The sequence below is a fragment of the Maniola jurtina genome, chromosome 19 (assembly GCF_905333055.1).
Source record: "Maniola jurtina chromosome 19, ilManJurt1.1, whole genome shotgun sequence".
In the NCBI taxonomy this organism is placed as follows: Eukaryota; Metazoa; Arthropoda; class Insecta; order Lepidoptera; family Nymphalidae; genus Maniola; species Maniola jurtina.
In genome coordinates, this window is record NC_060047.1 from 7233388 (window position 1) to 7260118 (window position 26731).

The 26731-nt window shown below is 34.5% G+C and overlaps 3 protein-coding genes across 5 annotated transcripts in view; 1 reads left to right on the top strand and 2 right to left on the bottom strand.

Annotated features, from left to right (window-relative positions):
- Nucleotides 1-26731, top strand: part of LOC123874905 (RNA helicase aquarius) — a 63821-nt gene that overhangs the window by 5207 nt on the left and 31883 nt on the right. The gene's annotated exons all lie outside the window — the stretch shown is intronic.
- Nucleotides 305-7668, bottom strand: LOC123874908 (probable G-protein coupled receptor Mth-like 5). 2 transcript variants are annotated; one of them, XM_045920471.1, is made up of 8 exons: nt 7192-7668; nt 6290-6425; nt 5649-5829; nt 4575-4872; nt 4409-4487; nt 3744-3940; nt 3092-3227; nt 305-2871 (listed from the first exon to the last, which is right to left on the bottom strand). In XM_045920471.1, the coding sequence occupies exons 1-8, from the start codon at nt 7376-7378 to the stop codon at nt 2613-2615; spliced, it is 1473 nt and encodes a 490-aa protein (XP_045776427.1). In that variant the 5' UTR covers nt 7379-7668; the 3' UTR covers nt 305-2612. The 2 variants fall into 2 exon arrangements, with proteins under 2 accessions (XP_045776427.1, XP_045776426.1); XM_045920470.1 differs by having other exon boundaries at nt 3744-3952.
- Nucleotides 8520-25077, bottom strand: LOC123874912 (probable G-protein coupled receptor Mth-like 3). The gene is made up of 9 exons (XM_045920474.1): nt 24839-25077; nt 16340-16569; nt 15165-15347; nt 14105-14220; nt 13937-14015; nt 13505-13668; nt 11808-11952; nt 11347-11439; nt 8520-9879 (listed from the first exon to the last, which is right to left on the bottom strand). The coding sequence occupies exons 1-9, from the start codon at nt 24851-24853 to the stop codon at nt 9672-9674; spliced, it is 1233 nt and encodes a 410-aa protein (XP_045776430.1). The 5' UTR covers nt 24854-25077; the 3' UTR covers nt 8520-9671.

The following is a 26731-nucleotide window of genomic DNA, read 5'->3' on the forward strand; positions in this document are numbered from 1 at the left end:
CCACGCGGGCGAAGTCGCGGGCATCGGCTAGTACTTACATATAAAAGGCTAAACTGACTGACTTTAATATACTTGCTTGCTTTAGACTTTAATGTAGCTTGAACCACTGAAACTAGAACTTGAGATTTACCCCACTACAAGGTTTTTAGAAATGACACCCAAACGAAGCCGGGTGGATCAGCTAGTTCATAAAAAATGAAGATAGTCAACATTGGAATGAACAATAAATTATAATAGTTAATTGGAGTCCATGGAAACTAATTTACTAAGGAAAGGGCAGAACGTTTTGATTAACACAATTAAAATTGTATCACGCTTTTATTTAACTGATATAAAAATGACTACATTTATATTATTTTAGTGAAGTGTAAAAGTGATCAAGTTAAACATTAGTGCAAGAGAGCAAAAAAATCAGGTAAAAATTGATTACATTAGTATCTAGCTGCACACAGTAGATCCTATTTTTTTAATTTAATAATTAATTTAATTTGTAAACATTGGGACGGACAGTAAGATCATAGGGATTAAAAATACAGTCTTACATATTTTGTGTTTTCACCCTTGTGGGGGTTTTCTTGTGAACTTGCCAAATATACAAGAAATTGTTAAAATACACATTTTTATACTTAAACATAGGGAAATAATACAAGTTTAATAGTAGGATCTATAAAATAAAACTTAAAATCTAATTAAAATACTGTAAACAAACTTAGAAATAATTTTGGCCCAATCATGTAAGACTAATTAAGTATCTTTAATGAGCTCAAATTATATGGAATTAAAATTAGATTAATTTTAATTAAGTATTAAATTATGAGCCCAACTAAAACTGAATTAAATATACAAATTCGTTTATTATTTAATTTTAAATTAACAATATTAATTCGGAATTTAAGACAAACATAATCTTAAACCATAGGTAAGTACTAATTTTATTTTCATATATTCTTGCAGTGTTACATATTTCCACTCAGAAATATTAACTGTACATACATCAGTACATAGTTCGCAAATCTAAAGTTAATAATAACTCTGCAACTAGCATTGCAATTCTTTAATTTGTGCGCGCAAGACTGTGTATACGAATTTAGTGACTCTCATTTGACATAATATGTTACAAAAATGCGCTTCAAAACCTTCTCCCTTGCCGTTATGTAGGCACTATTGCTTGGTTTGCCTTATTGAGATTGGCAACCGTATTATGGGAAAGGGCTGCGATTGAGTCACTTCTGTTCTGTAGCACATATTTTAACAACGCCTTTCAACTAGCTGTGTCTAAATTAAAATGTCACGTGGAAATGCTCGAACGGCAGTATTCATAATCATTACTATGAGGTCTCACAGTGCGCTCGAACGCATAGGTTCCACCAATCAGATCATTGTAAATTGACGTGATACAGTCATCTGATTGGTGGAACCTACACTGTGCGTTCGAGCGCACTATGAGACCTCATAGCAACGTTTGTGAATACGGGTGTAAATCTTCATGTGATAATTCACACATACATAGATATTATAACGTATCTGACCAAAGTAAAGCACACTGCGTCGCGCACACAAATATCTTACTACGCAACCAGCACCAAACCATCTATTAAAAACCTATTAACTCAGTTTAGATTGGACAAACTGAATAATAACTTTTTCTCTAATCAAGATAAACCTTGTGTCAGCCGTAAATATTAGTAAATGGTCGATTAGGATCGCGTAAATCGATTATTTTCGTCGATCTATGTATTGCTTTGCACAATACTGTTCGTTTTATTTATTCTAAGGCACGGTTGACTATGTAATCACAGTACATCAAATTTATATACATAACAGTGCTATTTTTGGTATCATTAAAATGTGCGAAATCGTAAACCTATCCCTAAATTCGTGAAAGTTAATGTTATTTTAGCGCCAGATAAACTCAGCTTAGTATTGATAAAACTCGTCAAGTAAGCGATTTAAAATTCATAATATAATGAGTATCATATGGCAATATAGTTTTTACTTTTACAATGTTTTTGTAATCATGTTCAGAAGAGGTGCTACTTAATATCGATTTTCCAACAATTTTTATATCAATAAAATATTTGTGCTTTTTGTTCAGAAGAAGTGCTACTTAATATCGATTTTCAAACAATTTTTATACCAATAAATTTTGCGCTTTTAAGCAGTTAACGATTAACGTTGTCTTTTATAAGGCACTACATAATACATCCACATATTAGTCTCTATCAATAGAGATAGTTCGTCATAAGTCAATATTATAATTCGAGATTCTAGTAATAACAATAATTCTAGAAAAGAGCATTACTGCAGTAAAAGTTGTCTGACACATAAAAATTTACTCAGTCTGTTTTTCTACTTCTGACCAATTACTTTTCAACCACTTGTATAATAGTTGAGTGCTAATTCAGGCATCAAATCTTTAATCTACAGTGACAGATCTAAAAATAATGATATTGTTTTCCTCTGGGACTCTGAAAACTTCTTTTAAAAGTGTCAATTAGATTTAGAATTAAGCCATTGTGTTCCTTCCCCTACTGCATGTTAATTAAATGTAGTACTAACCATATTGTGTAGTGCAATTCGCAAATCTCAACTATTAGAATTCCATAGTCCAATCAGTAATTTCCACCATTCATATGAGTCATTTCATCACCCCACTCTCCAGTTGGTATGGGCTCGGCGTAACAGCAACTTTTTCTCAACAAAAAAGTGACATGCGATTGTCTGACCACGCACACATAAAAGATAAGGATAGCTTGCAATAGATTTACGACTATGTGTGCGTAGAAGAGTCCATCGAAGTTCAGCCAGGATAGCAAAAGGAACAACCATGCTGTTGTCATTATCAGGAAAAGCTGCATGAATAGGTCGAAACTGAAAGAAATTATTTAACAACCACTATAGAACAATCTGTATTAGTAAAAAATATTAGTAAACTATTAAAAATCACACTTCACACTAATATTATAAAGGCGAAAGTTTGTATGTGTGTTTGTGTGTGTATGTTTGTTACTCCTTCACGCAAAAACTACTGGACGGATTTTTTATTAGTATTGTAACTAACACATTTTGTATGAATAGAAATGTAACATACCATCCTTTAAGCTTGTAGTGTATCCGTCCATATATGTTTATACGTTTGATAACTTTAAGTGTTGTGACATAAAAGAAAAGATTGAAGATTATTGTGAACGCAACAGGCGTAAAAAATACAGCGATCCCCAGCCATCCTGTAAAAGGCAAAATATGATATATTCCATATATCAAAGTGTTACTAATAAAGCAGTTCTAGTCCAACAAGCATTGAGTGTAGTCATTTTACAATCCCTTAAGTCCAACCTCAGACAGCAACCCTGCCAGGTTGTCAACCTTAGAAAAGCATTAATTTCTTAATGGTATAGGCCGAATTTAAATCCGAAATTTCAATTCACTAAGGCACACTTGCACAAGGACACTTAATTTTTTTTAAATTTTTTAATGCTGTTACTTTTTGGAAAAAATTATTATCAGTATTACAAATATTAAATCAGTTTACTGTCCTTGTACAAGTAGCCCTAAATCTTAAATTATTACTGTCGTAATCAGATCATCCACAATTTCATCGGTAAATAAACTAATATTGAAACCGGCCATGATGTGACCAGACATTAAAGATATACATTTGTTATGAAGATGTATGAGATGTATGAGTACATACAAAACAACTTTTTGCAAACCTTTCATTTTCTAACCAACATAACACTTACCTATAGTTTCTTGTTCAACATCCTCTAGTATAATCGTGTTAGAGAGCCTCATCTTCTTGTAAGGATTTGTGCCAGAGTCCAGTAGAAAATGTGCACATATCGCCATAGCGGCCATCACGCCAACAGCGAACCAAACAACACTTGAATAGTAGCAGTATTTACGCACATCTGTTACACGCAAGAAGACATTTCTAGACCTGCAAGACAAACTAATATCAGTTTGAACTTTGAACAAGTGTGAATTAAAAATTTATAACACCCCCAACAAGTGAAGGTTACAGTAACTAGAAAAGAGCTGATAACTTTCAAACGGCTGAACCGATTTTCTTGAATAATAGCTAAGAACATTCTTGATCAAGCCATCTTTTAGACAAAAAATAATATTAAATTAAAATCGGTTTATTAGTTTAGGAGCTACGATGCCACAGACAGATACACAGATACAGACGTCAAACTTATAACACCTCCCTTTTTGGGTCGGGGGTTAAAAAAGTTCTTCCATGTTTTTCTCTTCTATTAATTTCTTAATAGCATATTAACATGGACATATCGTCTGTCTATGTAAGCGAGAAAGGAATATTTTGGTATATGTTAGGAATTTCGAAGAATAGTGCATGTAATGTATTAAAAACAAAAAGTGAGCTTTTTTTGTTCAAAAAACTTACTTAAATGTCTTCCAGATGTAAAATCCAAAACTGTTCAACCAGAAGAATGCTCCCAAAAGACTTATGTATAAAATTATATCTGCAAGGAAAAGAAATCAATTTGTAGAAAAATATTCTTATTATAATATGCTTTATAAACTATTACGATAGAGGAAACGAATCTCACCTGTAACCATGAAACTGACATGATTGCTCAATTCTGTGAATATCCTAACCAGATCGGCAGCTTGACTGACTATCAAGCACATAGTAATAGTAGTTATTATATTCCCTGCCAAATCACGTAGCGTTGGTAACACAAAGTATATTATGGCCACCAGCAGATATAATACCATAGCAATGGCGTGGAAAAGTGGATTCAGTATTTTCTTCATCAGAAAACTTGTCTCTTTCCAATTTATGATAACTTCTGGGATGCACACTAATGCATATTGACCTGTTATGTTCGAGCTTGTAATAAATATCTGGAAACATATCTTTTGTTATAAAGGCTACAATTTCAACATACTAAACCATTATGAAGTGAATTCTAATAAAAATAAAAAAAGTTTTTTTTGCAATGCCAAACTGCATTTCAACACATACTGTTATGGTTCAATGATGGGGGTCAATCTAAAGTGAAATAAAAACCGGCCAAGTGCGAGTCAGACTCGCGCACTGAGGGTTCTGTACTCGGGTATTTTTTCCAACATTTTACACAATAAATCATAAACTATTTTATACATTAAAATAAATAAAAATCTGTTTTAGAATGTACAGGTACAGCCCTTTTATATGTTACCTACTTGGTATAGTTTTCTTACTTTGAAAATTAAAACACATTTTAATTTTTTTTTAAATGATGTAACCACAAATTTGAGGTTTTCAGATTTATTTCTGTACTTGTCTATAAGACCTACCTACCTGCCAAATTTCATGATTCTAGGTCAACGGGAAGTACCCTATAGGTTTCTTGAGAAACAGACAACAAAGTGATTCTATAAGAGTTCCGTTTTTTCTTTTGAGGTAAGGAACCCTAAAAAAATTTGTGAAAGAAATGACTGATGCAGTAACAAAGTAATAAAAAAATATTAATTTATAATTATTGCTTCATGCAGTATTTAACCAGGAAATCAATAATGAACTAATAAATTTCTGATTCTTCTCATGAAATAACTATTTCTATAAATGGAACACAGAACTCATATACATAACTTTTTTGGTTAGTAAAACAATACTGTAATTTAAAACATATTATTACCTTATCCATGCAATATTTAGCTTGATCATGAATATAAGACGATGGCTCCTTAACTTCAGGAATAGCTATGGCCTCATGGATGCTATATGTGTTTGTTATGAATGGATCATCCTTGATGTGATCAGAACTGTGCTGATGGTGTATCAAATGCTGTAGACGGCCATCTTCTAATAGATTTAGTCTGAAATGTAAAGATTTTAGGTGATTGTGACTTTTTAGACATCATTAATTTTAGATGTTGTAGTCATAATATTTGAACCTCCAATCTCACAAATAGGAGGTGGCATCTCAACCACTAGGATATCATCGCTCTGTATTCTTTGAATATTCCTTTAGGAAGAACTCTGCAAGTTAATAATGGTCTGCACCATCTATATGTGATAAAGTGAATTAAATTTTTCGTGAACATGTTTTTTTCTTTAGTGATGTAACCAAATCTTCTGTTTTCGAATTTTTCCCTTTACTTGTGCTATAAGATCTACTTACCTGCCAAATTATATGATTCGAGGCCAATGGGAAGTATCCTTTAGGTTTTCTTGACAGACACGACAGACAGCAACAAAGTGATCCTATAAGGGATCCGTTTTTCCTTTTGAGATACGGAACCCCTAAAAAAGTGTTAAAGTTTATTCAATACTTACTCATCTTCAGATTTTCCCAAATCAAATATTGGTCGCTGTTGTGTCGTTGCACAGTCTGGTATTCCAGTCACATAGTTAAAGTGTTTCACTGTTGTATCCTTACCATCTTCAGTCTTAAACTGTGGCTCCCACACACCTAATTATATTAATTATCATATCATATATATTCATATTTACCACAAATTACTCTTTGTTGTTTTATAAAATAAATCTGTATCAAGTTATTTAACAGAAGTAACTTATTGAAAAACAAGAATGATACACTCCTTTTCCAGATGCAGAACTAGTATTAGTTTTAGCAAAATTAAAGTGTAAAAGGCTGCCTTTTTCGTTACCACAGTATATAGATCATGTCAGAGTCTAAAAACTTCAGTTTGTTTGTATACCATAGGGTTTCTTTATAACATGGACACCCTACTTTGAATAGATTTTCGGAAAAGCTTGAGCAGAGCCAGACAACAAGTAATATATAATTGGTCTGAATCTATCACCTCCATCAAAACTCTACAGTGATTGTGCTATGACTTCTGTATAAGGATAAGATTGATATGCTGAACAGGTTATGACTTGTGAGCAGGCTAAATAACCTTATTCTGTAATTTTTCAATACAGCTGTTGTTACCATTGTCTCTGAGTTTATTCAATATTCAAGTGAGACAAATAGTTAAAAATAACTATCTAAATCTCATGTTTAAGTAGAACACACCTAGTTACATCAAGCCGGTAAGACTAGATATTTTCAATTTTCATTTACAATTCAATAAGGTAATTTAATGAATGACAACTTGTATTAGTTTAATTACTGTATTCATAAATAGTTAGACTATTTGCTAAGGACACAGTACTCAGTACTTGTATACTTACACAGTTAAGGGTACAGTACTTAATATTTGTATACTTACTTTGGTTATACAGTTCCACTAATCTGCAAACAGAGTCGACCATGATTTGGTTAAGTTCGCAACATTTATTTATTTTCACTGCATAAACTTGGTCAGATACTTCGTTGAGATCATCGTCCCCTACTTCCGCCCTGGTCGCAGTTACCCATATTAACAATATTAATGTTTGTGTATAAACAAGTATCATTTTAATTTATTAACCAATTTAAATCCAATTAAATTGTTACACCACATACAAGACCAAAGTATGGTGCATTTAAACTTTTTGTTTGAACTTTTCTATTGCACAAGGCACGCAAATGCTCTTCTTACGAACTTTGTAACCTTTAGAAAACTGGAAAAAGGTGAGTCATCTAATATTCCATTTATTTGCTTTACTGCAGCTCGTATTTTGTACTTAATTTGCGAATTATTCTTTTAATATGAAAAACATTTGCAAAAAACGACAATTATTGTCCGCAAACGATTGAAAATAAATTGACATATTATGGCAGTTGACATTTGACAATGACGTTTGTTTACACGGCACAGAGAAAATATTATTTTAAACTCGGAACTCGGACATTGACATGAAAAAATCGATTCGAACAATTCGAAGTCGAACATAGTTCAGTAGAAACAGGTAGGTACAACATTGTTATAGTAGATAGTAGGTAGCGGAGGTTTTTACGATGCAACCATTTTTTTATAGGGTTCCGTATCTCTATAAAAAAGGAACCCTTATAGTATCAATTCGTTGTCTGTCTGTCGTGTCTCTCAAGACCCGTCAAGGGAATCAAAACCTATAGGGTGCTTTCCATTAACCTAGAATTAGGCAATTCTATTAACCTAGAATTAGGTAGCAATGTCTTAAAGCACAGTAAAGGGAAAATCCGAAAACCGTGAATTATTTGTATCTACATCGCAAAAAAAAATATAAAAAGTTATTTCTTGTACGATGTTACGCAACCCTTTGTGTGCGAGTCGGACTCGCAGTTGGCAGTAAACAGGGATTTTACTTAGATGTGGTATTGTAGAATTAGGTTCCCAGAGATCACTACTCAGAGAGGTCAAACACTAAGTAGGTACAGAAGAAAAGTTAAACAGCCTAGATTTTTTTAATTGGATTTTTGTGCTATGACTATATTACCCCACTATTTGGGGTATGTTACCCCAAAATATAGAGCTCAGTGGTTGAGGCACCGTGTATCGACTCCAGTCACCAACTTAGTTTTTTTCTATTTAGGTACCTAGGTACTCGTTCCATCATCCATGTTCAAGTCAGAAATTATAGCAAACTTTACCTACTAGTGAAGGTACTCCTTTGAATTGGAAATTAAGATTATACATTTCATTTTCATCATTTTTATTAACATAAATACCTATCATGCGCTCTGCTTATTACTTAAATTCACAATAATCAACATGCATTTATTTCATTGCAGAGTTTAATTTAATTTATATCTAAATCGCAATTAACAAAAAGTGTATTAATAATCCAGTTCACATTTTTAAAATACAATTTATACGCGTCCTTAGACTACAAGAAAGGTAGTGACTAAGTAGTAACCAACTATAAGTACTTATATTAAACTTACTTTACCTATTACACAATACTTAATAACATTTCGAAATTATTGTGAATTTACAGACAACAAAATACCTATGTTACTCGTAATTCATATTACGATTATTGAGTTTAATTTTACTTAAAAAGTTGTAACTGTAGGTATAAAATATGGCACATTTAATAAAATTTGAACTTATTTGGCATTGTCTTTGAATGTTTAAAATAAATGTTCAATTAATTCAATTACTTAATTACTAAAGCGTTCAATTAATCATTTGAGATCTTTCAAATAACAGAAAGATAACGATCATTGAACTTGAATTACAATGAATGAATAAAAAAGAGAATTAAATTGGTCCGATACGTAAAACAGAATGTTCTTAAAGAATATTATAAATTATGAAATATTTATTCTGTGCTATAATTAGAGTAAAAAAACTTATTTTAGGAAAAGTAGGTAGGCGTAGACCATAAAAATAGCTTTAGTTATTATTTAGGTAAAATAATTTTCCCGTAAACAACAATCGATTTTTAAAATATACATGTTAGGAAACTCATACTTATTACTTATTAATAGTGAGACATCGTTTATGATAAAAGAAATTATTTTGCTTTGCTTATTATATGAGTATAAGTAATCTACTTACTTTACTTGAATAGACTCGACTGTACATTATTATACGAATACCTATTACTTATTTTTACAAAATATAACTAATTTTCTCCATCACGTAGTTCGAGAGGTTACGACAATAGTTCAACGATTAGACCAAAATGCCTAGCTATAGTTACCTAATTATTCAAATTGCTTATTCAGATATCTTATATATACTATAGGTAAATGAGTAATTGGGTGTGTAGGACTGTAGGTATATTTATAAATTCGTAATTTAAATGTAGGTAGACTTTTTTTTTTTTAAATTATAATGACCTAATTAAGTCTAACCTCTACTGTATCATCAGCCAACATTTCCTGATCGTCTTCATCATCGTCCGGACTTAGTTTCTCTGCCCATGGTCGAGTGATGAACAAACAGCAGTTGTCGCTGGCCAGTCCTCGTATGACACGCCTTCGGAATACGACCAGGATTAAAAAGATCACTACGCCTTGGAGGCAGTTGAATATATCCATTATTCGCCTGGAAAGAATTTTTTTATTTTATTTTATTTGACTAACCATTACCAACAACATTCATACGTAAAATATTTACATAAAAAAGAGATATAATATAACTAAAAGAAACATAATATATACGTTCACAACTAGCTAGTACAGGAGATTTACAATCCTACTAATACCTATTATAAACGCGACAGTTTGTTTGTATGGAACGATGAATGGATGTTTGTTACTCTTTCACGCAAAAACTACTGGACAGATTTGGCTGAAGTTTGAAATGGAGATAAATTATACACAGGCTACTTTTTATCCCGGAAAATCAATGAGTTCCCACGGGATTTTTACAAACCTATATCCACGGGAACGAAGTCGTGGGCATTATATGGTATGGTATGGTATTATAAAAGTTCAAAAGGTACTTAGTAAAGTAAGTAAAGTGAAAGTAATTAAGGGTATGTCTAGATAATAGACGGATTGCATTTGGACTGCAACCCTACTGCAAAATTGCCGTTGACACAACTGCATCCCAACTGCGCGTTTGCTGTGCAATTTACCTTGACCATCAATCCAATCCACGCGTAATCGCTTCGATCGCTTCGATCACAAAAAAAAGTGTTCTTTTCTGTGATCGAAGCGTAATCGGTTGGCAGTTGCGATGCAGTCGTGTCAACCCAGTCCAACTGCAATTTTACAGTTTACGATCACAGAAAAAAGTGTTCTTTTCTGTGATCGAAGCGTAATCGGTTGGCAGTTGCGATGCAGTCGTGTCAACCCAGTCCAACTGCAATTTTACAGTTTACGATCACAGAAAAAAAGTGTTCTTTTCTGTGATCGAAGCGTAATCGGTTGGCAGTTGCGATGCAGTCGTGTCAACCCAGTCCAACTGCAATTTTGCAGTTTAGGATCACAGAAAAAAAATGTTCTTTTCTGTGATCGAAGCGTAATCGGTTGGCAGTTGCGATGCAGTCGTGTCAACCCAGTCCAACTGCAATTTTGCAGTTTAGGATCACAGAAAAAAAATGTTCTTTTCTGTGATCGAAGCGTAATCGGTTGGCAGTTGCGATGCAGTCGTGTCAACCCAGTCCAACTGCAATTTTGCAGTTGGCTTGCAGTTCAAATGCAGTCCTTCTGTCTAGACCTTGGAAAATGATGTCTAAAAAATTGAATAGCGATCAAACGAGCAGGCGAATCACCTGTTATATAACAGCTGTCCATGAATAATTCTTTTTCAATTTATTATGAACATTTAAACAGTATCAGAAAAATCGTCAATCAATGTGTTGCCGGCACTTTGAGAATTTACTTAGGTATGTACCTACTATGTATGTGCCCCTTGGATAACTCTATAGGTTTTATTATCTTTAGCGGAAAATACAGCTGAAAGAAGTTGGCTATGGCAATTTAGTTCGAGAATTACATGTCGCTGAATATACCTACCTATTATAGAAAAACAAAAATGTATCAAATTATAATGAATATTACTCACCATATTACGTGTGATTCGCCGTGAGCAAAGCTGGCTATTTCAAAGATCCAGGAAATTCCCATGACGAGGAAGAGTTTGAGAGAAACTAAGAACCTAAAACACAAATTAACATAAAATTAAAATACAATAGCGTCATCCGCCTTTTTTTTTGTTTGTATTTACATTGGTAGGTACCAACATCAAAAATAAAACACTGGAACCGTTCCTCACTTTTTGCTCTTTTCTTTATGCATTCTTGAGACCACTTTTTGCGCGCAGATTCCTTTTATTGTGTCATATTTTTGGGCCCGGACAGGTCCGTTGAAATAACCCTTAATCTAAAATGTCCGCTAGAGACCAATCTTTCATCTAAGTCCTTCATTTTGATTTCGTATGCGATGTGAGGATTTTGGCAGCAAAACTGAATACTTATATGAGGCAAAGTACCTAAATGAATCTTTTAATAGCGAAAAATTACTCACTTATGCTTAAGGTTGTTTAACTTGTTGACTTCGTACTTTCTCGTGCTCTTCCACAACTTCAGTGATGACAAAACAAAGAGAATGACGTTCGCGGTGATCAGTGTGGCGATCGGTCCATAGAAAAATATCCATGTTTCAGTGCGACCTGAAAGAGTTTAAAAAATGTATATAAATGTAAGCTTAGGCCAAAATGGGCGTTATAATTTAACTATTTTTATAAGTTATTAAATGTTCTTTCATATTAATTTGATCGGGGCGCAATTGCTATTGCAACCACTCAATCAAAATAGCGACCCAAACACAAAAGTATTATTAGTCGTTGAGTCTCGAGTTGGAGCGAGACTGGCTTAAAAACCGTCAAGCAGCCGTATTTATACAAATCGATTCAAGATGGCTGCTCGGAAGAGATCGTGTGACGTCGAATGAGTCAAATATCTGTTTTATTATTTTAAATTTTAAATAGTTTTTTTGAAAAAGCTAACAGTCGGCCATCCAAATTGGGTCGTTCGACCTCGAGCGACGAAAATAAATACTAGGCCAGGTTGTCCAGAATACTAATAGGGGCACGGTTGTTTGTAATACTACGGGACCAGGGTTGTCCCGACACATTTTATTCTAGGACCAGGGTTGTCCCTTAAAGGGTGTTGAATGAGTGGACCAGGATTGTCCCAACACATTTTACTCTAGGACCAGGGTTGTCCCTTAAAGGGTGTTGAATGAGTGGACCAGGGTTGTCCCTTAAAGGGTGTTGAATGAATGGACCAGGGTTGTCCCAACCAATTTTATTCTAGGACCAGGGTTGTCCCTTAACTTCGAATTATATTCATTTGTGAACTATATTTTGTATGCTTAAGTGGATTTTTGCGTTAATTCCATCCCACTTCTGAACTGTAAGCTTAGGCCAAAATGGGCGTTATAATTTAACTATTTTTATAAGTTATTAAATGTTCTTTCATATTAATTTGATCGGGGCGCAATTGCTATTGCAACCACTCAATCAAAATAGCGACCCAAACACAAAAGTATTATTAGTCGTTGAGTCTCGAGTTGGAGCGAGACTGGCTTAAAAACCGTCAAGCAGCCGTATTTATACAAATCGATTCAAGATGGCTGCTCGGAAGAGATCGTGTGACGTCGAATGAGTCAAATATCTGTTTTATTATTTTAAATTTTAAATAGTTTTTTTGAAAAAGCTAACATAAATGTATCTTCTTTTACCAGTACAAAGCAAAACCAAAGCAAAGCAAAACCAGTACAAAGCAAGAAATTATGAAAGGAGATTTTCACCAAGTAATTTTAGGGAATGAAATGCATAATGCAGTTGTAATCTGCTATAATGCTAATAGCTCTTGTATTCAGAATATGGCTATGAAAGGCTTATGGAAAAAGGCTATAAAAGTTTTCAATGCTGTCAATCTTATGGCGCAGAATGCAGACAAACCACAGCTTGGTAGTTGGGAACTATGACTCTTAAATACGTGGACCAAGTCGCGATCATCATCTATTTGATGCTGAGATAGCTTGCATCCTGGAGACGGGCATAGGCCACTTTTATCTCGGAAAATCAAAGAGTTCCCAAGGCATTTAAATAAAAATTAAATCCACGCGGACGAAGTCGTGGGCATCATCTAGATTCTAGTATAGTATAAATCCTTCTGCCGCATCATGACTCCATCCTTTGTCCGAAAAAGGCTTACCGTTAAACCAGCAACTGCTGTCCCCAATGCCCGGTTTGTAGTGGTCTCCTTCAATCAAGTCGGTGGTTAGTGAAACAATCAGGAAGAAAATGGCGAAGCCCCAAGCGTAGCAGTTGTATATGAGGTGCTGTTTTCTCTCGGTCTTCTTTAAGTAAGTGGCGTCCCTGAAAATATATCCCTTGTTTTCATTTTGCTTGTACCCATAAATCACAAGTGATCCTAATAATAGGTGCTTAAGGTGCATGAGATGGGTCTGCCCGTGAAATTCTTTAATTTGGTTTTTCGCAATTTGTAAACTAATACGACAAAGTAGGCTTAAGGCACCACTTTAATTGCGCCAATGGCATACGATGCCACAGACAGATACACAGATACACACGTCAAACTTATAACACCCCTATTTTTGGGTCGGGGGTTAGTAAAATAACTTACTGCACGCTTCGGTACATGTTAATGCTTATGACGTTCATCCAAGAGAAAGTAGCTATCATCCAGAAGTAGACTAGGAATCCTGAAACAATAACGGTCACACGATCAAAAAATACATATATTTAGATATAATAAATATGTATGATACATACTCGTGAAACAATAGATTACCTGTTATAGTGCATATTTGGCCTCTGAATCCAGGACTTAGTTGCAGAATTCCAAGTGATAAAAACCCGAAAGCCATACTGACACACATGCACATGTAGCACACCCCCTGAAGGTCCCTGAAAATAGTAAATTATTGTTTGAAAAGTATTTACATATCCCTTTATTTATTCTTATTATTTACCTTAGTTATAAGGGTAGGCCGTGAAAAGCTAGCAGACTGATAGACAAACAGACACACTATCGTTTCATAATATACGTGTACCTAAAATTTGTAGTTAGGTAGGTACATATTAATTGGACATTACTACATCTTATCTCTAATCTTCTTTCAGCTCTCCAATACTGAGTAAGGTGTAATCATCGATTTTAGAGCGCCAACTTTATTTATTTCTATGGATATTAATTGGAGAAACGAAAATGACTCATAAATAGGTGTATCCCTTTTCTATTTCCTAATAAGACTTATCACCATTGGATAGATATTGCTATGCTTATCACTTATCACTACTCCGATTACTAATGTGTTGGTAGCTCTAGTTGGTGTCATAAATTAAGACACCAACATTTCTTTTGAACAAAATACGCGTGATGAATTGTAAATTAATCATATCTGACTATAACTACCAATTATGTTCTAGTTTCCCTATTGTACCTGGTAATTTCCACGAATATTTGACAAAAATCCATTTCTAAAAATCTAATGTGCGGTAATCGCTTATTTATGAAGTATGATAGTTTTTTGTGTAACTGTAAATCCACACTAATGTAATAGGTGTAATGTATACCTACATTATAAATACGAAAGTGTGTCAATCTGTCTGCTAGCTTTTCATGGTCCATCCGTTTAACCGATTGTACAGAGACAGTTTTCATCCCGCGGATGTAATTGTATTCTCTTTGTACCACCTTTTGTACCTGTACTCAGCAAATAAAGAATATGATCATGATAGACAGGCTAGTTTTTGTCCCGGAAAATTAACGACTTCCCGTGTGATTTTACCCGACTGCAGCGAAACCCAAAAGGGAGGTTATGCGTAAGAAATAAAAAGTAGTGGCTTACCTCATTTGCGGCAAATACATATAAATTGCGAAGGTAGCCAGAAGGAAGACCACAGAAACAAGAGTCAGAATTCCTCCAGTTTCGATGTCGTTCCTTTGGAACTTCTCGAAACACGTCACGGCCACTGGAACCAGACCCTGGCTCGGGTCCGAAGCGTTACGATACATTTGGCCGACACAATATCTGGAAATAGGCATAGCATCATGATCAACCTACTAAGTATGCACTGGTCTCCTCTCATAATTAGAAGAGCTTTGGCTAACTTAAGTGGGTATACCTACTTTTAAGTAAGTTATATTTTTCATTTTGTATCTACTCATATTCGGTCGTAAGACTGGCTTCCCATAACACAAGGAATCCTAGTTTTTTGGAATTTTGCGTGTTATAAACCTGGTTTGTTTAGGATTTACTTTGTAATTTTTTATCAAATAAAGATTTAGATACAATTCGCACTGGGCCGCCGCGCTGCGCTGGCCCAGTGCGAATTGGCACACCTTTGAGAACATTATGGAGAACTCGCAGTCATGCAGGTTTCCTCACATTGTTTTCCTTCACCGTTATAGCTTAATATTTAATCTCACCTAGTGGCAAGTTTTTATGCAGTCAAATAAGGAAGCAGGCCTAACTTGGAAGGGGTATGATAGTTATTTTTATTAAACCCATCCCTCTTATCGGTTTCTACACGGCATCGTACCGGAACGCTAAATCGCTTGGCAGCACGGCTTTGTCTTTAGGATGTAACGAGCCAACAAAGGACTATTATATTGGAGGAAGCTGCCGCCTCTTGTAATAAAGGTATAAAAAAACAAGCCACGGCCGTAGCCTCTCACCAGATCTGCGGGGTGATTCACTTACTCAGTGTCTAACTCTGAATGATAGCCACCGAGCTCAGTTTTTAATCCATTGAAGGTTTTCTACGAAAAAAAATTAGTGTCACCCAGTAAAGCAGCAATGTAGAACCAACCAACCTTGGTCTGGCTATCATTCATTGTTAGACACTGAGTTAGCGAATCACCTAGCAGTTCTGGTGAGAGGCTACAGCCATGGCTTGTTTTTTTTTTACCGTCTTCATATTAATCCTCATCAAAACAGAATTTTTCACTTTTTTATAAACGCACTGATAGTGAATAGTGGAAAATAGTAGTGGAAAGGTGAATTTCTTAATGAATACTTACAATGCTGGATCCTCTACGAAGATGTAATTAGGCGAGTCTTGCGTGGACACCTTATTCCCGTTGAGGATGATGTCTTTGAGGAGCATATGGCCCATCTCGCACTGCAAATTTATCTTCTCCGTGGAGTTGTTGTTGCAATATCCACGATACTTGATGATTTCATTGTTTGGACAGCACGGGTCTGCTGATAACGCTAGTCCGCTGGCTATCAGCAGCAACAGTAAGCATTCCTGAAAAATATATTCCCATGAGGTTATGGAATACACTTCTAAATCACCGAATTCCATGATACATCCACGCAAATAATAACGCTGATCTGTTCCTCCTTTGCAACACAGAGTAAAGATAACTATGTTAGTCACTATTTCTGCGTGCGACTTCGTCATGTTTAATTAATTCTCTAGGAATTTTATTTTCTTAAAATTTATTTTCTCGATCCCATATCCTTCTCCAGATGGGCTTTAATTTTTTGCTAAATATCGTTCAAATCCACTTATTCATTGAGTACAGAGTTAAGAAGAAACAAACAAACAGATATACTTGCGAATTATTATACCTTCTATATTATAATATAATAATATATTACTTTGTAGGTATATAATATAACCTGTTTATCCTCTATACAGCACAGATGCCGTTAAAATGAAAATTAACGTGATTTGATTTGAATAAACTATAATCAAACTGTGTCACCGGTTGTGGCGAATATTACTTTCAAGTATAAATATATATCTACATATAAAACTGTCTGTTGGTCAGTAATATCATTCATCGCAGGATCCGGTTACGTATCATAAGTTTATTGAACCGATTTTATTTTTAACTCATTAATTAACTGCTCAATTGTTGATTAAAGCATTCATAATATTTTGTTACTCATTGTGATTAGCTGCCTTTTATAAGTACTTTAGTACTGACTGAATTAGTGTGTTGTGAGTCTGATGTGAGTTTGTTGTGGGCTCTTCTCAGACCTGGGCGCGTTTGGAACCCTAGTAGCTTTAGTATTAAGCTTACGTAATTAATTTATCACCACTAATTATCATCATCTTACAAATCTAACAATTCTCACTATCAAACGGTGTACTATAAGTACCTACTTCGAATAAACGATTTTGATTTGATTTGATTTATTATGTGAATTATATTTATTATATTCTTAGTGAATCAAAATTAAAATATTCAAAGCCATTATTTTTTAGTTTTCAACTTAGGCTATCAATAGCACCATATGCTGCTGAGTCACGCCCTTAGGTTGTGCGCATCATCACTTACGAGAGCAAGTGATGATGCGCACAAAGTGAGAAGAGACAATGGAAAGGGTGAGTAAGTTCTTACCCTTTCCACTATCTCTTCTCACTTACCTACTTCAGATATGATTGGTCAAGCGGTATGAGTATTTCTTTTATTTTTAGGCTCCCAAAAACACATTATTGTACATTGAAATATTCGAAGCCATTATTTTTATGGTTTTTAACTGGATAGCTCAACGGTTGAGGAGCGGACCGAATTCCGAAAGCACGCCGAAAGGTCGGCGGTTCAAATTGCGGCACTATTGTCGTACCCACTCCTGGCACAAGCTTTACGCTTAATTGGAGGAGAAAGGGAAGTATTAGTCATGATAAGCATTGCTAATATTCTTTAAAAAAAAACTTCACTGCTATGTAGTAGCATAATCTGCCGATTCGCGCCCTTACACTGCTCATCATTACTTGCTCTCACACACTATCTATACCCAGTTTCTTTTCACTTACTACTCAGGTGTGTACAGGGAACCTCAAGCCTTATTCGCTGTAATCCAACAAATTAGACAAATCTGTATGGTACAGCGTGCAGCATGCGATACGCGCCACCCGCCTGGTTTTCTAGAAGATTTGTGGTGTTCTGTGTGGTGTGGTGTATGTGTATTTTGATTTTGTGGTTTATAGCGAATTAAGATGGTAGATACTGATATATCATGGACTTCCGCAAGGTTTCGCATTCTTCTATCCAAAATATTCAAGTGTGATCATAGTCAAACGGAAAATTAAATTGATAAACACATAAGTTGATCTAGACAAATCAGCAAACAATTAATTTGCTCCTTGGCCATGAATCGCGAGTCGACCTTAGTTTAGGAGCAATAAAATTAATAAAATTACCCTCCTTACATATGATTATATAGATCGTTGATTGCTCGCTGACCCATTTTCAGGAATCACCTGTGTGATTGAGGACATTAGTCCTGACTAGCCGATGCCCGCGGCTTCGCCCGCGTGGATTTAGGTTTTTCGAAATCCCGTGGAAACGCTTTGATTTTCCGGGATAAAAGTAGCCTATGTGCTAATCCAGGATATTATCTATCTCCATTCCAAATTTCAGCCAAATCCGTCTGGTAGTTTTTGCGTGAAGGAGTAACAAACATACACACACACACACACACACACACACACACACACACACACATACACATACAAACTTTCGGCTTTATAATTAGTGTGATAATACGTTAACATCATGCGTATATTGTTTACAGCTATCGTTGAAGAAATAGATTGTACAAAGGTATTGATTGTTCTTTAAAATTAAAACACCTGCCCGAGTTTGAATTTGCAAACTTTAAGACTAAATGCCTAAGGGGGTTAGGTAGATCAATTTCATATTTTCCATAAAGATATGAAAGTTAAACTAACTAAATAAAAAATAAAAATAAACTGCTTTATTATACCACCTACATTCTTGTGAATAATCTATTATTTATTTTATTTAGTTACTTATTAAAATAAAAAATAGCCTAAAAGGAAATGTGATATGAATTCTGATAAAGTTCAGGGTTATGTGTTGTCTATTTTTACCCGTCTAACCACAATTATAGCTGCTAGAAGCAATATTAAAATGCAAACTCCTGCGGAATCAGTATAGGTACAGAACTAGTCAAGTGCGGTTAAAGTTGAGGCACAAATTATAATATCTGGAGGTTCAGAATACAGGAGCCTGGTGGGTTACTACGCCGAGAGCTAAATATATACATACACATAGTAAAAATATTTTTTTAATAATTTGGAGTAATGGCTATTTATTTATGGCTATTTGGAATGAACTTTATTAGGTACCCAATGCATCTACGCATGTTATGAGATATTACCAATTCTTCATTTACCTAAACAGGCTTAAGAGATAATACCTAATTGTTATCTCTCACTAGATGATGCTATCGACTACGGACGCGTGGATATAGGTTTTTGTAAGATCCTGAGGGAACTCTTTGATTGAGACGTGAGGTAGTTACTAAGCTATCTCCATCTCACAGCCAAATTATTGGTTCAGTCGTTGTGGTGTGATGGAGTAACAAACACCCAAACTTTTGCATTTATTAATATTATTAGAATTAGGATTTAGGTCTGTTAGGCTAAATACAAAGTAAGTATCAGAACACGTCTGTTTGGTTATATCTAGAAGATACCTAAGACTGTATTCGAAGTTTTTGTTTGTTTGTGGATCATTGGTGATACGTATATCGATTCTTGGAATTCTCAAACAGATCTGTTTACTGAAGAAGGGAATTCCGTTGATTAGTTGGTTAGTACACAATTATTAGTAATTATCTTGTGACGAACTTTATTTTACTATATCTATTTGTTTTATGACCAAACTTTTAGTTTAGAGCATCATTAATTTAAACAAATAATAGATTATGCGTAAATGAGGCGTTAATTGTATTTAGCCATAATATTGTAATAGGGTCTTGTTTTTCCAAGTCCAAAATATATATCTACGTAATATATACCTACATATGAGAGTAAACAAAGCATTGTGAATATTTAATAAAAAGAAAAAATAGAATGATTTTTTTACATATATTTATTTGTACCAGAAAGTTGTAATAATGCAGAGGAAAAATGGACAGGGAAGCATTTAGCTCCTTAAGAGATCTACCAGTGACCCTTGGCAGTGCGAGAGGTTGTAAAGAGAGTAGAATAGGTACAACAAAGATAGAAAGTGTTCATGAAAAAAAAGTTTAATAGATATTATGTTATAATATATAAGTATTTATAATTTATATATTAAAATAGGCTTACAAAAACATACATACTTAAAATTACATAAGTATTACTTATATAGTACTTATAGCAATAAATATAAATAATTTTTTTTTTAATTCACTATAGGTAAGCGCTTGACCACAATCACACCTGATGGAAAGTGATGATGTGGTCTAAGATGGGACGCGTTTACCTAGAAGGTGCCTATTCACTCTTGTTTTAAAGATACCCGGATTGTAATTGGTAGGAAACACAGATCGCGGAAGAGTATTCCAAACCTTAGCCATGCGTATGAGGAATGAGGACGCAAAACGTTTCGTGCGTGTAGATGGAATGTCAACGACATAAATATATTTTATAATTTATTCACATAATATGTTAACAATATGTTTTTTGTGTAATTGGAGCTCTTAGTGTGATAATAAGGCTATCTTTGGGTCACACCACTGACCACACCAAAAAAATCACCACATCAGCTACTGGATCGTATTTCTTGTTCTTGATCACGTTTCGATATGTTGTAGAATAATGTATTATATACAACGCGTATGATCATATTACCCATCACGTAGGTATAAGGACCATAGGTAATAGGTATCATATAATCTAGGAGCATCTATAGTACGCGACAGATCGAGATGGCAATCGGTGTATGAAGTGGGGGAAGCACTAATTTGTGAGTTACAGTCGATACTAGAGCTAAGTTCTTTAACTGGACCCTTTCAAGTAAAGATTTTTATATAAACCTGTGAGGATGATACTGCCATTGGCGCAAATAAAATGTCTTAAGCCTACGTTGTCGTATTAGTTTACATATTGCGAAAAACTAAATTAAATTTAAATTTCGCGGGCAGACCCGTCGTCTCATACCCCTTAAGAAACAAGTCTGAATTTTTCGAAATTCCAACAGGATAGGAAATCAAGAGGATTTACATTTTCGCCGAGCGAAGCTACGGGCTGTTGCTAGATTAATTGATTACTTTAGATAATATTATGTTTGTTTACAATAGTATTATTATGTGTGACCAATGACTTTTGTGTGACACATCAACTACTCGAATCGAATTAAATATGTAATTACAAATTTGAGTTAAGGCCTTTGACCTAGCTTTGACCCATGGGACGCAAAAGATGATATGATAAAGAAAGGTCAATAATTTAATACTAACATTTACAGACAACGTAGATACTTACTAGGTAGGTAGGTACTTTTGAAATATTCGCAACTTCGCGAAAGTGTCTACCTAAAACTTTTATGCATTCTCTTTTTTATTCCCGAGATTGTTAACCCCGACCCAAAAAGAGGGGTGTTATAAGTTTGACGTGTGTATCTGTCTATGGCCTCTTAGCTCCTAAACTAATTAACCGATTTTAATTTAGTTTTTTTTTTGTTTGAAAGGTGGCTTGATCGAGAGTGTTCTTAGCTATAATCCAAGAAAATAGGTTCAGCCGTTTGAAAGTTATCAGCTAGTTACTGTAACCTTCACTTGTCGGGGGTGTTATAAATTTTTTATTCACACTTGTTTTATGAAACTATTCTTTTGAGAAGCCAGCGCCATTACAAGACCACAACGTCAAAAAACCGGTCAAGTACGAGTCGGACCCGCTCATGAAAGGTTCTGTACAAAAAATTGTTCAAAAAATAAGATTTTGATTTTTTCCTGATGTAACCACAAATTCACGGTTTTCGCATTTTTTCCCTTTATTGCTATAAGACATTGCTACTACCGAATTTAGGTTGACGGGAAGTAGCTGTACGTTTTGATTCCCTTGACGGGTCTCGACTACTGACTAGAGTATCTATTAGCAATCAGCAGAGAAGAGTTGGAACAAGGAGTTTATATTTTGTTGTATTCCTGTGGTAATAAAATTGATGTGCAGAGTTCCATGAGAATCAGTTCAGTACAAGTAATTAAATATCTAAAAAAATTAAATTAACTTAGTAAATTCTCCGCCATTTCCAAATCATCATCTTGCTCAACCAAATGATATCTCGGTAGGAAAGGCATTCCGAACCAGTGGTAGATAGATGCGCTCGACGATTCAACAGTAGGTACTTGTAAAACTTTAATTGAATAAAAAGATTTTGAATTTTGAATTTTGAAAAAAATGAAAAAAGGTTTGGCCATAGTCCATCACGCTGGCACTGGCCAAATGCGTACTTCACAGTACATACAAATGGGCACATTATGGGGAACTTTCAGCAGGCAAGTTTCCTCACGATGTTTTCCTTCACTGTTAATTAAAGCAAGAGATATTTAATTACTTAAAAGAAACTTAAAAAATATTTAATTACTTAACTACTTAAAAGAAAGCCTCAAAAATGGCGAATCACACTTGACACTAATATTATAAAGGTGAAAGTTTGTGTGTATATGTGTGTGTGTATGTGTGTATGTTTGATACACGCAAAAACTACTAGACAGATTGGGCTGAAATTTAGAATGGAGATAGATTATACCCTGGATTAGCACATAGGCTACTTTTATCCCGGAAAATCAAAGAGTTCCCACGGGATTTTTAAAAACCTACATCCACGCGAACGAAGTCGCGGGCATCAGCTAGTTTAGTAATGTTTTTCTTTGTAAGATGCATCTTCTATCAAAGTAAATGTCGCATTCGTGGCGAGTTGTTTTGATTCTGACACATTTTTAAGTTTGAAAACAGTCTTGGCGCCAATTAGGTGCCTGTAAAAGCTGATAACGTTACTGCTAAAGTTAAATGACCCAGAATCTTCCCAATACATCCATCTCATTTTAATTGATATTTTATCGCATTATGTTGTTGTTATGTTACTTGAAATTACTTTTATTTCTGACATCTGTTTTACGATTAGGTACCAAAGTCCATGAAATTTTGCAGACATATTCTAGAAACTAGTATCTATGTCTGTGGTTTTCCAGATTTCTGTTAAAATCTTCGGTTCCAAAGTTACGCGGTCTTAAAAATTTTCATACAAATCTTTGAGCCCCGGTAATTTCAAAACTACATATTTTTAGAAAAATCTAAAACACCACAGACACAGATATGTATTAGTTTCTAGAATATGTCTGCAAAATTTCATGGACTTTGGTTGCTTAATATTCAAATGAAATTGGAACTACGATTGTATGAAGCGAGTGACGGAGAGAGCCCTGTTAATCGAACTCGTTAATCGATTATTATGTTAATTTACATCAGATGGGTTCCCGAATGCATCGACCACTTTCAGTTTGATCGAATTCGTTAGTCGGATAAGTTTTTTATATTATGATCAAACAATATTATGCAACCTGATGCGCGTACCGAATTCGTGAACCCAATTAAGTTCGTTTACTTATTAAAGTGAATTAAGAGTGACTATATAAAGTACCTAGCTCACTTACAATATAAGCTTCAATTGCTCAATGTAATGCGGATTGAAACCCGAAAGGTTGGCGGTTCAAACACCAACCGTTCCACTATTATCGTAGGTACATACTCCTAGCACAAGTTTCGCTTTGTTAGAGGGGAAAGGGGAATGCTAGTCATGATTAATATGGCTAATAGGTACTCTTTTAAAGAAAATTGTCATACTAAGTCTTCTATAATGTGATAGAATACTTAAAGTATGATAACTTTATCGGCAAATCAGCATTTCATTTAAAATATTGACACATTTTCACCGGCCAGTCTTCTTTATGCTTCACACGAGCCAGGTATTGGACATGTCGAAGTGCATTGTGCTTCTTTGGCACTAGGAAAAGCTGAGAAGAAGATGGATTCGTGATCGAATATAGCTAACCGAATACCCATGTCATTAATTATTATTACAATAGTCGGTAACTGCAGCTGTCGACCTGCGATCGAATACGACCAAATCTAATGAGCACTATAACATATTTAAATTAAATAGGTAGTTGTTTAAATACAACCGTGATAATTCCTGCGTATCTATCGACTAGGGGCACTATCTACTGCAACGTTTCATAACAGACGCCTTTTAAAACTATAATAGGTACCTACTACTTTTATTACTTAGCAAAATATGGATGTATCAAATAGATGCGGTTCTTCTGAATTCGCTATTCAAAACCAATTTAATAATATGAACAAAAGCATCTAAAGTAAATAAAAGGATTTTTGTTCTTTTCTAACAATAATAAGTAACTGCTAAATAATATGCTTAGGTCTAAAACAACTAAAATGGAAGAATGCACGTCAAACTTAACAAGGATTCCTAAGGACAAAAGTCTCCCCGACGATTTATATTAATATTTTTTATAATCTAGATCATTATAATTTACGTATTAATCTTGTTATTTTAAGAAATAAACGATTTTATAACGCATAATTAAATAATTATTCTAATCATCGTGCACGAGTCTTGCACAAAACTACCTTCCAAATAAAATAATATCAACGAATATTCCTAACAACTTCATAAACGTTTTCAAAAGGTTTATACACAGTTTCTCTAGAACTCATCGCTATAAATTAATAATTATAAAGTAAATCTTACCTTAAAATAAAACATTTTGGTGTACAGATCGAAAATGGGCCAATACAGCAAAACAGGAGTTGATACGACACGCGCGGTATCACTTCACCCCACGAAATGAATGGTAATGCCGTAACGACTAACGAGGGGCGTAAATTATCGAGAAATTGTATAGCCTCTCGATATTTGCACTGGATTTTTGTGTGAATCGAGATGCGCGTGCGCCGACGTTGTCGCCGCCAGAGTAAACACCACAGACTACATTTATACGTAAACACGTTCCTTGCACGATTTACATCCCGAGCCGGTTCCTTTGTTATGGGACGTAATTATAAATGAGTATTTAATTTTACATTTCGCTCGTAATGACTCATTTTATGTTAATCAGTTTTGCATTTTTAGCTTCGCTTTCATATAAATCTAGGTCAAATCTGATAGTTTTTAATACTTCTTTTGAATAGATTCTTTTGGAATTTCGCACTCCAATTTCGTTCTCCTGTTGTATAATTGGGTATGTGAACTCCTGAGGTCATCTAAGGAAATAAAACCGCACAAGGACTAAAGATCTGCTGATTATGAGTTGATATTGTTGGTATCAATATATGATTTGTCATTAAACTCTGGGTTTCAGCCCCAATCAACTAGGACAGATCGTAAGATGAATTGATATTGTGGGTTTATTTATTCTATTATTTACGATACGTAGAGATTAATACGATAAATACCAACAAGTACCACACACCACCACAAGTTTAACCGCGAAGAGTCACCTTTGCGGTCTTATGAACAACTTTGTTAGCTTTGTTGCTGACGAGTGACGACCTTCCGCGTGCACCAAGTGCAGTGCAAAAAAGAAAAAAAAACCCCACCGAGGCCAGGGTTCCGTACTCGGATAGTGTTTACATTTTGCACGATAAAACAAAAATTATTATACATAAAAATAAATAAAAATCAGTTTTAGAATATACAAGCTAAGCCCTTTCATATGATACCCCACTTGGTATAGTTATCTTACTTTGGAAATTGAAACACATTGTAATTTTTTAAATGATATAATCACAAATTCACGGTTTTTGGATTTATTCCGTTACTTGTTCTATAAAACCTACCTACCTGCCAAAGATTATTCTAGGTCAACGGGAAGTACAGCCTATAGGTTTTCTTGACAGACACGACAGACCGCCAGAGGGACACGCAGACAGACATACAGACAACAAAGTGATCCTATAAGGTTTCCGTTTTCTCTTTTGAGGTACAGAACCCTAAAAACACGAAGGGTTCCGTACCATCGTACAAGATTATGTAGTTTTTAATTTATATTTTACATGCTGGCCATTTTGATTAATATTATTTGTTGTTATGGTGGCAATAGAAATACACACTTTGTGAAAAATTCTACTCTGTACTTATTACGCTTTATGAGATACAGCCCGCTGACAGACAGACGGATAGCGGAGCCATAGTAATAGGGTCCCGTTGTTGGCAGCCTTCGGGTACGGAACTCTGTATATAATTATGTGTCCTTTGCGCAGAATCATCCTTGCTCCCCTGTAAACTTTATGAGTGCGCGCAGATTGTTTTGCGCTGATATGGGATTTATTTCTTCAGGGAAATGAAAATTGAAAACACAATATTACCAATTAATATTTATTTTAATACATTAACTCATAGTGATTATAAAAATATAAATATTTCATTTGCAATAAAGTTGGGTAAGCATTATTTAAAACTATTTTCGATATAATTTTATTAATAAACTCACTAAACTTATTATAGGAAAGGATATTAATTAGATATAGAACTATAAATAAATTACTACCTTACTACTTACAACAAATAAGATAGTTAAATTAAGTACTTAAATTAACTTTTAAGAATAACTAAAAAGAGATCCTATTTATGGCTCATTTATTT

What these genes read in the sequence shown, in the direction of transcription:
- LOC123874908 (XM_045920470.1), bottom strand. Translation starts at nt 7,378, where the DNA reads ATGATACTTGTTTATACACAAACATTAATATTGTTAATATGGGTAACT. An exon ending in TTGGGAAAATCTGAAGATGA is followed by an intron (nt 5,830 to 6,289) that starts GTAAGTATTGAA and finishes TTTACATTTCAG; the next exon opens with ACTAAATCTATTAGAAGATG. An exon ending in TACATCTGGAAGACATTTAA is followed by an intron (nt 3,953 to 4,408) that starts GTAAGTTTTTTG and finishes AACTGATATTAG; the next exon opens with TTTGTCTTGCAGGTCTAGAA.
- LOC123874912 (XM_045920474.1), bottom strand. An exon ending in TTCGTAGAGGATCCAGCATT is followed by an intron (nt 15,348 to 16,339) that starts GTAAGTATTCAT and finishes GCCTATTTCCAG; the next exon opens with ATATTGTGTCGGCCAAATGT. An exon ending in GGCGAATCACACGTAATATG is followed by an intron (nt 9,880 to 11,346) that starts GTGAGTAATATT and finishes AATTCTTTCCAG; the next exon opens with GCGAATAATGGATATATTCA.